The sequence below is a fragment of the Mangifera indica genome, chromosome 6, assembly GCF_011075055.1.
Source record: "Mangifera indica cultivar Alphonso chromosome 6, CATAS_Mindica_2.1, whole genome shotgun sequence".
Taxonomy (NCBI): Eukaryota; Viridiplantae; Streptophyta; class Magnoliopsida; order Sapindales; family Anacardiaceae; genus Mangifera; species Mangifera indica.
In genome coordinates this window covers 374,521-386,809 of record NC_058142.1, presented here as the reverse complement: position 1 = coordinate 386,809, position 12,289 = coordinate 374,521, and the positions used below count along the sequence as shown (strand labels likewise).

Below are 12,289 nucleotides of genomic sequence, written 5' to 3'. Positions count from 1 at the left end.
TCACGAAGCGATTTTTTATTTGAGTTTGAGTTAAAATTGAAATTTTTTTAATCTATCCTTGATGTCAATTCCAAAACTTTTCCACTATAAAAGACATATCAAATTTCATGTCATCTATGCCCTAAGTATGAATCTACTATACTAAATAACCAAAAGTTGGGTATATTTTTAGACTCAGAGTAGATATTAACTCAGTCAAACGATTAATTTGCATGTTGATGGTTTTGATTTATCAATTTGAGTAATCATATCAATGTGCTATAATTAAAATTTTAGGACATCAACTATAACCATTGGACCAATCATACTTAAAAGATTGAATTATGATTCGATATTATTCACTTTATTCAAAATCAAATCACTCCGGTTAAATGGCAAAAATGAATTTTAATTATAAAGTGGATCAAATTGGGTGTTGATTCCCAACCAGATCCCTTAGTTAATTAATACAGGAATAAGAAAAAAAGGGATAAAAATTATAAAGATATAATAGATAAATGTTGAAAAATACATTTATAAAAAAATAGTCATAAAATTTGGAAACGAAAAAGATACAAAATGTGTATATATGATGGATCGTCAATAATATATTTATAAAAAAATGATAATATTAATTTTAGTTTTAGTATTTTTTATAGATTTTCTAGTTAAAATCAATATAATAGTTAAAAATATAGTATCTAATTGACTATTACACCTAATTTTTTATATAAAATGTTCAATATATCATCAAAATTCAATTATCACAAAAAAATATCAATTCATGAATTTTTTTTTTCAAATATAAAATGTTTAATTGACTATTAAATATACTTTGAATTATTATTTTATGAATTTTTTTAATCAAATATTATTAAAATATTATGAGTTGTTGATATTTGAATTAAAAAAATTAAATGTGTACGAGAGAACTATAGAATATCTTTATAGTACCATAGAAAATATAAAATATATTAAGGATGTAGACTTTTTTGTTTATATAATTATAATATTATAATAATTAATTAAAAATATAAAAAAATTTATGCACTTTAAAAATTTATAAAAAAAAAATAGAAAACGTATTGAACAACAAAAATATGTATTTAACATATAAAATATATAAAATACATATTTAGTATATTCTATATTTAAAATTTTATACCAATATATTTTAAAACAATACGAACTAAATGTAAGTAATTCATCACCTACCAGGTTGCATGTGAGGTCATCCAACCGTACAGAAAGTTGTTGACACGTGCCTTCTAATCTAACGCACCAGAAGCTTACACCTCAGCAACTTAACTGATTTTTGACTTTCCACATTCAACAGCTTTCTGAAATCCTATTGGCTGACACTCTCACCGCGATGAACGGAATCTCTTTTTGTAATCTCACCGCCTTGAATTTTCTAAACCCTAAATTCAGCTCCAACAGCACTCTATATTTGAACAATCCACCGGTCACAACGCTCGATTGGGCTTCCGAATTTTGACAGAGATGTCTGAGAAGTTCTCGCCGACGTTAAGAATTGGAGATCTCAGCGATTTTATCGCGCCGTCGCAGGATTGCGTAGTTTCTCTTAAAAAAGCCACCGCTAGAAACCCTGGTAAACAGGTAAAAAACGAATTTTGGTTTGAGGATTAGTTTCTTTAAGTGAATTTAGAGGTATCCTTTTGGTAATTTTGGGAATTGTTTCGGTTTGATGAAGGTTTCTAGTTCTAGCAGGCAGCAAGCTGAACCGGTTAAAATATCACTCAAGGATTGCTTAGCTTGCAGGTAAGCTGATGTATTATGGTTTGTTTACCATTTTCTTTTTTGGAATTTTTTATCTTATATGATTGAAATTTTTTTATATTTATGATGTAGCGGATGCATAACATCAGCTGAGACAGTAATGCTTGAGAAGCAAAGCTTGGATGAGTTTTTATCTAATATTAATAAAGGAAAGGCTGTCATTGTTTCACTATCTCCACAGTCTAGAGCTTCTCTTGCTGTTCATTTCGGCCTTTCTCCCCTTCAGGTCAAACTCTCACTATTTTTATAATTGTCTTTTTTGCCCTTTTTTCTTTTTTTATGCTTGTCGTGGTTGAGGTTGAAATGAATTTAGAATGTGAGCAGTCTGGTATTTTCTGAGTCAGGTCGATATTAAGCATTGTAGTTCATCATGTGATTTTTTTAAATATTTGGTATATGATTTGAATTAGAGAGTTATTGTTACTATGCAGTGAGCTTGGTGCTTTAGTGTGAAACTGCTATGTGGTTGTAATGATTGCAATTTCTTTTCTAAATTTCAGGTTTTTAAGAAACTTACAACATTGCTGAAGTCTTTAGGAGTAAAGGCTGTATTTGACACAAGTTGCAGTAGAGACATAACGCTTATTGAAACTTGTAATGAGTTTATCAGTAGGTACAAATGGATCCAAGAATCTGGTGATGAAAAGTCTAAATCCTCCTTGCCCATGCTTTCATCGGCATGTCCAGGTATTTAAGGAAACTGCATGATTATTAGCTTGGCTTTTAAAATCTGCTCAACATTGTGCATGAATGCATGGTATTCTAAAAATGCACAAACACACATTTAAAAGCACAAAAGCATACAAAGGGGGCCGGAAGAGTGGGAGCTGAGAGGGGGAGAGAGAGCAAGATAATGTTTCAGCTGTTAGAAGGGTGCCTTATAGGTGAAACTGAACATCTTTCTTTGATTGTAGGTTGGATATGCTATGCTGAAAAACAACTTGGGTCTTATATTCTGCCTTATATATCTTCTGTGAAGAGTCCCCAACAAACAATTGGAGCTACTATCAAACATCATGTATGCCAAAAACTAGGTCTCAGGTAATCTTTGTATTAAAAAATTTACTTTTTCGCTTGAGCCCTTTTTCTAATTGGAATAGGTACTGAGATTCATAGGGGTTTAAGTTTAATTTTGAGGAAATTCTGTGTAACACCCTGAAAGTTGAGAGTTTTCTTGTCTATTTTAATGTAAATGAATACTTTAATTGGGAATACTTGTTTAATAGGCCAGACGAGATTTACCATGTGACTGTGATGCCTTGTTATGATAAGAAGCTTGAAGCTGTCAGAGATGACTTTGTTTTCCAAGTCGAATCTCAAGAAAAATGTAATAGTGAAGGTCCTATGATATCTGAGGTTGATTCAGTCTTGACATCCGGTGAAGTCTTAGATTTGATACAGGTGAGATAAAGTTTTTCAGTTTTTGTAATTCCACTAGTTTTCAGTGGAACATTTTTTGGGGGAAAAGTAATCAGGAGATATAATTTTGTATTACTTTATGTCAATTTTGCAGTTAAAAACTGCAGATTTTAAAGCCTTAGAGGAATCTTCTCTTGATAAGATGTAAGAATACATATAATTTTCTAAGGTCCCTTGCACTTGCCACTTAGAATTACTGATAAGCCATGGAGTTCCTACAACATTCATGCAGGTTGACAAATGTTGATGAAGAAGGACATCTTTATGGGGTCCCTGGAAGCTCTGGAGGTTATGCAGAAACAGTTTTCAGATATGCTGCTAAAATGCTTTTTGGGAGAAATTTTGAAGGCGAACTGAACTTCAAAACCATAAGAAATTCTGATTTCAGAGAGGTGGTTTTGGAAGTAAGTTTTCTTTTTTAACTTCAGTCTTATCTTATAAGCAAATGAGGAGCTTATTTCCCAAACATTGACTGGGATCTCAGTATTTGTACATAATAAACTGGAGACTGGCACTAAGCCTGACGTGCGCACTTGTTTTTATTAATTGTCAACTGAGGTTACCTAGCTGCATGTGATGCACTTTATTGCAGTATCATTACTGCATATAACTGAATAAATATGGAACTATTTATGTTGTACATTCTTCTTGTGTTATAACTTTTAGTTCCATCTTGCAACATAGGTGGAGAGAAAAACAGTGTTGAAATTTGCACTATGTTATGGCTTCCAGAATCTGCAGAATATTGTCAGAAAAGTGAAAATGCAAAAATGTGATTATCATTTTGTGGAGGTCATGGCATGTCCTGCAGGTCAAATATTCATCTTTTATAATTTTTTTTCTTTTTCTTTTTTGGTTTTACTGGATATTAAGTTTTTTATTTACTTAAGGTTAATATGGATGGTGGCACATACTTTTTTTCTTTTTATGTCGAAGCAAAAGGCTTAGTAGAAATAACAGGTCAACATATTCATTAAACAGGTTGCTTGAATGGTGGAGGTCAAATCAAGCCAAAACCAGGGCAATCTCCAAAAGAATTGATTCAGTCATTGGAAACCATCTATATGGAAAATGTAAGTGTTCATCTTTAGTCTAGAACTCATTTCGGTGACATAAGGTCTTTTTGGTTCCCTTGTTTTAATCTTGGAAAAGCACATTAAGTTTTTATGTACTGTGATAGTTGTGTAGCATAAATGTGAAATGTGAGTTCCTTGAAACTGTTGATCCCCTGCACAAGCATTATTGGTACGTGACTTTGTTGGAGTCACCTTAATTCATCAAATATTTTGTTATTTTATGTGGATGAAAAGAACCTACTCTTTTAGTGCATTATTCACTGTCTACTGGAAAACATGTAGTCCATCAAAACACTGTTTACAAACTCTTTCTGGTAATATACGTGAAGCACCTTAATGATTGAAATGTCTGCTGTGAAAATTAGATTGTATATCAATGCACTTTCATGCCAGATATTTTAAATTCTTTTCAATTATGCACTTTTTTTTTTGTGTGTGATTAGTGATATGTTCTAACATGATTGTTCTCTAATATATATTAGGTGTTGGTGGCTGATCCTTTTAAGAATCCTCTTGTGAAAAGCCTATATGATGAGTGGCTTGAGCAACCTGGTTCTGAGAAAGCTAAAAGACACATGCACACAGAATATCACCCTGTGGTAAAAAGCATTACTGCTCAGTTACACAATTGGTAAAAGCTGTTTTCAAGCACTTGATCATAACAGTTTTTGAACGGAAAACTCTTATTGAGCCTCATGCCCGCTCAATGGTGCTATTGTAGCGATCACACAACACCTCATCAACTCTGGCCCCGAAATTTTTCAATTACAAGACTTCATTGCAGGGGCGTTCAATTTTGGTAGAGCAAACAAATGTTTTCATTTTTCCCCCTTTTCACCCATGTACATGCCATATATTAGAATCTTGTTTTATACATAGAAGAAAAGGTTCATTTGGTCACATGAACTTTTTGGCTCAGCTGTGGGTATTTTTTTTGGGTTAAATGGTCCCAATTAAGTTCCCTTCATTCATGCTCATGGCACTTGTTTATGGATCTGTCACTCTTATTTGTAAAATTTAACAGGTTTTGGGGAGTGGTGGTGGTTGCCATGATAGGAAATAATAGTCCTTGAATGTATGTGCTGATTTAACTTAATGATAGAAATTGAAATTTATTAATTTATTTCTATTGTATGATGAGTAAAATTTGTACCTCTCTGTCCCGGCAATGGCGAGTTTCATTGAATATTCAGTCACTAATCATCTGTTTGATTTTCTTGCCGTGCAGTCAAATTTTATGCACTTCATTGTACCCTTTACCCGGAGTTGTTTAAACACTTTGTCCCTTTTTGCACCATTCGAAACTGACTCCTAGGACCCCAGTCACATTAATACATTACATTTTAGATTGTTTGAAAGATTTAGTTAGAAAATGAGTTTTTTATGAATAATTTAATAAGTTAGTAAGTGTAGTATTATTTTTATATTTAATTAGTATAACTTGTACTGCATGTTTGCTAATAATAGGTATAAACATTATACAAAAATGTGAATATAAAATTAAATATTATTTTCTCTTGTACTAGCTAACCCTGGGGTAATAATTAGTTTCTTACCATAACAAGGGCCAGACAAATATTAGATCTCTTGTGTTGATGCTGCTGTCAAGGATACGACACAGCAGCAGCAAAGTCCAAAAACAAGCCAGACTAACATGGCCTGAAACAAGTGTTTGATTTTCAAAGCCACGTATTCCTGAAACCGAAACCAGGACTCCAGCCCTATGTTTCCTCTTCATAACCCTTCTTTAAAAATCTCGTGCTTTCCCAATTATAAAAATAATAATAAGCAACCTTCCCTGCAATAGCGACTTCTTCAAAATGGTAAATGGCTCATCTTCTATATTACAATTCTGAGACAATTTTCCTGTATCAATTTTTTTCTTCTTTTGTTGTTTGGGCTTGACAGACTAACTGAGCTTGCTAACAGTATGACTATGAAGTTCTAGAAGAACATTGCAAAGAGGGGATCAGTTCCTGAAACCTCAGTGAAGAAAGGAAAAGACTACCCAGTTGGCCCAATTCTGCTTGGCTTCTTTCTCTTTGTTGTTGTAGGATCATGTATGCTCTTTCTCACGGTGTTGCCACTCTTGAAAAAGTCCTTAAAACACAGCTCGATCTATATGGTTTTTAACTTATTTTTCTGCCTGCTTAGTCGATGGCATTTCTTCTTTGTCATACTGATTTTGTGTTTGTGCTGTGAACTTGCATGACATTTGTTTAGATATGCAACCTTTTTCACATGATTAAACTAGCAATGTAGTTTTAAAATCCAGATTTCAGATAGGCGAAGCCAAAAACGATTGGGGTTTAACCTATGAAAATGAAAGATGAAAAGATACAAAAAAAAATTTCTGCATAACCCTATTTTGACTGAAATAAGATAAATTACACGTACTTTTTATTTATTATATGGTTATTTACTTTATTGATTGCACACATTTTCTAATTCATTCAACAGTAAACATATGCATTAAATTTTATTGTAAGTTGTTTGTTAAGATGTTTGATGCTTTTTTTATACATATAAATAGTTCATTTTTACGTAATATACTTCCACCATTCTTGGTTGCAGCTTTGATTCAGAAAATCAGGACTGCTCTCCATGGTGGCATGGCCTGAGGAATTCAACAAATCTTGTAATAATGTCATAAGCTACTTAGCCAATTACTATGTTTAAGAGTACGTTAGACAACCTCGATCCTTAAATTAAGAGGTGTTCCCTTCACTAATCTTATAAAATTTTCCATTGCATTTCCTTTGTCAAGTTCTTTGCAGCTAATTCAGATTCAGGACTTACCCTTCCATTTATGGTATCTCATGGCTGCATAGAATATTTAATTGATGAGTATTGACCTTATATATCACTTTGAGCTAGAGGATACCCAAACTCGAGCTCAGTTCGGCTCGAATCCACTCTTGTGCTTTGCTATGCGTAAACTAGGAAAAGGAAATATTAGGTAACAAAAGAACACAAAAGATGAAAGAAATGTTGTATAAATTATAAAATGACCCTCAAGCAAATTAGAAAGCTTTGTGGAGCAGTTGCCTTCCATAGTTGCGTTTGCTTTCATGGGATTTTCTAGCTACTCCTGCCATTCTGCTTCCTGTACTGGAATTCTGGCAACAGTCAGAACTTTTGGATAGTTTCCTGTTGTGAGAATTAAAACCAAACACACTAAATTCTTGCATCTTGTTCTTTGATAAGCTTTCACCTTCAAGAGAATCATAGCCTGTTGCCTCCAATTCCTACAATAGAGTCAGGTAAGAAAACTTGTTAAATTTGTCAAAAGAAATATAAAGAGTGTGAGCATACCTTAGACTTGGTCCTGGCACAATAAGGTGTTAAACATGGATTTAAATCCTTGAGAAACATATCATCTGGACTGTCTGGAATTGTTGCATCCTCAAAGCTGAACTCCGGAATAAAATTTTGATTGATTTCATCAACTAGGCATTAGGCTTGGATACAAGCCGAGCCAAACCCAAAGATGGATTGAATCAAGTTTGACTCGAATGGATGATACAAAACTTAGCTCGGATTAAGTTTGTCAAGTTGTATCAAAGTGAAGCTCAAACTCAATTCGATGGAAAAATTCAAAGCTTCAAGCTTGACTTGTATTCAATATTTGGTGATTTAACTTGAGTTTGTAACTTAAGTATTAACATTTAAAACAACATTATTTTAAGTGTCAAAATAACATCATTTTAAGTATTAAGATGACACTATTTTAAATGTCAAAACGATATTGTTTTTTCTATTATTAAAATGATATCATTTTCATAATAATTATAACAAAAATAATTTGAAATGCACATTGACTGTGTGGTGCTTACCAAAGAATTAGCAGCCTCTTCATAATCATATGTGGGTGTTCTTGGACCACTACCATGTCGATGCAAACATGTTTTAGCTGAATATTTTTCTGCTTTCACCTGTTTAACCAATTTAATCAGCAATCCAAAGCCAAACACGTCTCTAGTTGAATCAAAGAAGAAGAAATAACATTTTTTTCTTGGCTAAGATAATAACAAGAACTATAGTGCACCCACATGGCATATTGGGCTACACTTAGGGATGATAATTTGGCCTTCCAAATCGGATCTCCAGTTTAATAAAAAGATTTCTCAATAGAAATAAAGATAAAAACTACTAAAATCTCCATAATTAAAGATGAGATAAGACGAGAACTAGATGAGATATATTTTTGATTTATTCATTTCTTGTTTAACCCCTTCCTAACATATTTCCTAAATTTTCAAAAACTAATTACCTCTAAAAGTTTTTATCATTACAAATATACTTTGATATTTAATACAAATTTCATGCTCATTATTTTTTTGCAAGAATGAGAAAGATATGAAGAAGAAAATTTTTCTTGCAACGATGGGAGGGGAAGAAGAAGAGTTTCCTATGGGTGATTATTACAAATATGTTTTGATACTTGATGCAAATTTCATTGTTTTTTTTTTAATAAGGACAAAGAAGGGATGACAAGGGAAAATTTTCTTGCAACGATAGAAGGGTAAGAAGAGGAATTTCCTATAGGTAAAGGATAAGAATTATCTATCATCCACCTATCGAGGACAGGACACAGAAGGAGATTAGGATATTTATTTCCACCCCCAACTACACTTATAATCATATTCAATCATAACATCCAATTTAATGTGATTTTACATCCTAAAATACATTTTGATAATTTAGGAGTTCAAGTGTTATTTAATCAATCTTTTATTATAATTTTTTTAAAATATGAGATACTTATATATATTCAATATCCATGGTGCTTTGGCGAAGTAAAGTATTACACTTTTATTCATTCAACATTCTTATTGTTATTATTATTTTTCACAAGAAAATGTATAAATTTGGTGGAATACCTGAGCAAGACCTTCCGCAAGGAACTGGAGCTGGTTTGTGAGAGAAATAACCTGCCTTTGGACAGTTGGAACGACTTGCTTGGCTTGTTTCAGCTCAGAACCCTGCTTCTCTAAAAGTTCTTGAAGCTGAGAATTCATGGCATCTGGGAACAAAATTGCACTCTTTAATGATTTAATCTCTTCCCTCTGCTGCAAGCACAAATCTTTCAGCTTCTCAACCTGCAATTCCAACACAAGCAATCGCATTTAAAATTCAAAACCACACCACCACACCACCCCCCCCCCCCCCCCCCCCCCAAAAAAAAAAAAGGGACTTTTATGAAGAGACTCACTTCATTGTTCTTCTCTTCAAGCAACGACTTGAGCTGAGAAATCTCCATTTCTTGTTCCTTATTAGCATTCAAAAGCTCTCTTTCGCTTCTCAAAACCATGGCCAAACTTCTCGTATTCGCATTATTATTTACTCCCTTTACTTCGGTCAAAGCTTTAACCTCACTCTTCTTTTCCCCTTTCCCAAAAAACTTCCTCTGCAACCCTGCAAAGTTCCCGCCTTTCCTCGCTGTCTTTTTTAGATCCTCCGCTATCACATCCGCCGGTATCACCAGCCTCATTGTCCGATTCCCGGACGACGGCAACGATTTCTTCTGAACCATCAAGTTCTTGACCAAGCTGGTCAAGTTCTGGTTTTTATTAGCAGAAGGTTTAGAATTGACGATTGCACGCGAAGTGGAACTGGGTATGTGGGGTTTCGTTTTGAGTTCTGCTGACGAAGATGGATCAGAAAAGTACGATGATTCGAGGATCTTGAATCGTACGAATTGTACCTGGTTGCCATTTAAGGGAATGAAATGAGAAACAAGAAGAAGAAGAAAGATTTGGATTTTAGACTGCGTTTAGTTTCTGCCGGTGGCAGTTTTTGTACAGATTTTCAAAATAGCTTTTTGGACAATGTAATGACGTGGCATAAAGGCGCTGTCTGAATGCATTTTTAAATTGGCGTGAAAGGCGGGCGCGGGCTCGTATTCATTTATTTGACCTTTTGATTTTAAACACAACTTTGGTCGGATCTTCAGGGCCTGGACTGTAATTAAATGGGCCGAAATTTGGGAGGAATGGCATAGTACATCCACAGGGTAAGGTAAATCCTAACTAAATTAAATATAAATAAAGCTCAATCTGAATTTATTTGAATTCAAAATAATTAATTCAAACTGAAATTAATGATGAGTTCTTCATAAAAGTCGTTGGAAAAAAAAATGTGGGTAATTAAAGATGAATAAGAAAGAATTGTTGAAGAACATGAAAAAATCTTTAAAAAAAATAAATTTGCCGATGAATTCTTGACAAATCAAATTCAAACAATCACAAATTAAAGATTGGATCCATTATTATAAAACGAGTTGAGCTTAATTTAATCTAAACACTTAAGTTTTAACTGACTTGGATTAAATCCATAATTAAATTATTTATTAATCAAATTTGAATTTTAGTTTGTTAATTTTAAACTAATTCTTTTGTATTCAAACTAATTTTAGATTAGGACTTTTTATGCTCAACAAAGATTGTCACATTATGTGAGATTGTGACATTGTCTCCTGCCAGCGTTGCCTCTGCGATCACAACTCCGGTGACATAATCAATCAATATCCCGTGTCCGATTCTTGCTTCCGGATGGATGTCCACGCGGAAAGTCGAAATCGTTGGAAACCCTGCTTTGGATTAGTAGTGCCATTGTACTAGACCTACCTTGTGCCCAAAGTTTATATGCGATTCTATGAGCTTGGCAAATGTTGGAAATAATGTACGTAACTCATGTAAGTGGGATCACGTTCTTTCACGGCCCTTAGTTCATCTCTGATCGCCGTTCTGGTACCATGTTCATCACCCAAGATGGCGATGAAAAGATGTGATGAAAGAGTGTCGATGGGAAGAGTGGGGTTGGCGAACTTCATTGTGAGCGAGGTGACGTGCGAGAGCGGATTCTAATGAAACATGTGAAAGAATTGAAGAACAGTAGTAGTTGAACAAAATGGGTTCCTGTTTGATATCTGATTATTGAGGTTCCTGTCGAATACTGAGCCAGAGATCATGGTCGTCATCCATGGCGGTGGTGGTGTTGTTATGAGTTTCCATGAAAACCCCTTTGAGAGAAGGACAAGAAAGCGGTTTTGACAAAGTGCGGGAGTGGAGAGAACCTGAAAGTTTTGAAGTTTCACAAGCTGCTGCCACTGAAACAATTGGATATGAAAGTTGAAGAGAGAAATGGGAAGTTATAAAGACATGAAGGAGAAGGTGATGGAAGAGGTTAGGACTATAGTCATTGATATTTGTTATAATAATGACTCTATAAGCATTCATTACTAAAGTTTTTCTCTTGGTATATATAAGCCGATTCAAATCCAACCCTTGACTAGACCCAAAAAGCTATTATACCATCCATATTTATTTATCATAGTTTCAATTGTTATAATAAAAAAAACTGCGTTTTATAGTTCACATTCTATGATTAGTCTTTTATCATAAAATTAATATCACATTTTATATATTTACCAACATATATTATACAATATCCTCGTAAGTTCTCAAATTTATTAATAAAAAATAACATTATTTTTCTATCAAATAAATTCTCAAAGTTTTATATTTTTGCATTGTTATCTGTTTGATCTAATTTTACATAGATTTAAATTTGATTCAAATTATTTGAATTTGAATATGAGCTCAGATCAAATAAGTTGAGTTTAAATAAAAAATTTGACTTATTTTTATAAAACAAGTTGATTCGAAGATTCGAGTGTGAATACACTCTAATCAAATCTAAAGTAAAATTATTTACAAAAATAATATTATAATGGAGAATGATGTAGGTTTAGAGGTAGGTGTGGATATTTACAGATAAAAATAAATTAATATATTATTATATGATTGATCATTTTGAATACAAATAAATAATTATATGATTGATCATCAACATGGGAGGCCATCAAGGCAATGAGTTTGGGTTTTGTTTTTAGGATTTATGTAAAAGTCAAGTTCATCAGTTGTAAGGTGAATGTTCAACAATGATTTTTTGTTGTGTTTTTATATGTTATAATAAAACAACATCGTTTTATTACAGAATTTGGTTTTACC

At 33.1% G+C, this 12,289-nt stretch overlaps 1 protein-coding gene, 1 long non-coding RNA gene and 2 pseudogenes across 4 annotated transcripts; 2 read left to right on the top strand and 2 right to left on the bottom strand.

Moving 5' to 3' along the window:
* The first annotated feature begins 1,325 nt into the window (after window positions 1-1,325).
* On the top strand, window positions 1,326-5,397 carry LOC123219806 (protein NAR1-like). 2 transcript variants are annotated; one of them, XM_044641794.1, is made up of 11 exons: window positions 1,326-1,599; window positions 1,694-1,761; window positions 1,852-2,005; window positions 2,280-2,466; window positions 2,694-2,820; window positions 3,006-3,180; window positions 3,293-3,342; window positions 3,431-3,602; window positions 3,883-4,009; window positions 4,180-4,271; window positions 4,757-5,397. In XM_044641794.1, the coding sequence occupies exons 1-11, from the start codon at window positions 1,483-1,485 to the stop codon at window positions 4,907-4,909; spliced, it is 1,422 nt and encodes a 473-aa protein (XP_044497729.1). In that variant the 5' UTR covers window positions 1,326-1,482; the 3' UTR covers window positions 4,910-5,397. The 2 variants fall into 2 exon arrangements, with proteins under 2 accessions (XP_044497729.1, XP_044497730.1); XM_044641795.1 differs by having other exon boundaries at window positions 1,458-1,599; window positions 1,711-1,761.
* A 189-nt stretch (window positions 5,398-5,586) lies between these two features.
* LOC123219808 lies at window positions 5,587-7,027 on the top strand. 2 transcript variants are annotated; one of them, XR_006502910.1, is made up of 3 exons: window positions 5,587-6,097; window positions 6,204-6,334; window positions 6,849-7,027. It is a non-coding gene; the product is annotated as an uncharacterized LOC123219808 (long non-coding RNA). The 2 variants fall into 2 exon arrangements; XR_006502909.1 differs by having other exon boundaries at window positions 5,587-6,334.
* Window positions 7,028-7,075: 48 nt separating this feature from the next.
* Window positions 7,076-10,102, bottom strand: LOC123219807 (annotated as a pseudogene).
* Window positions 10,103-10,693: 591 nt separating this feature from the next.
* Window positions 10,694-11,515, bottom strand: LOC123218840 (annotated as a pseudogene).
* Between the last annotated feature and the right edge of the window lie 774 nt (window positions 11,516-12,289).

Coding starts and splice junctions, on each gene's coding strand:
- LOC123219806 (XM_044641794.1), top strand. CDS start 1,483: ATGTCTGAGAAGTTCTCGCCGACGTTAAGAATTGGAGATCTCAGCGAT. Junction 2,006..2,279: donor TCGGCCTTTCTCCCCTTCAG/GTCAAACTCTCA, acceptor TCTAAATTTCAG/GTTTTTAAGAAACTTACAAC. Junction 3,603..3,882: donor TCAGAGAGGTGGTTTTGGAA/GTAAGTTTTCTT, acceptor CTTGCAACATAG/GTGGAGAGAAAAACAGTGTT.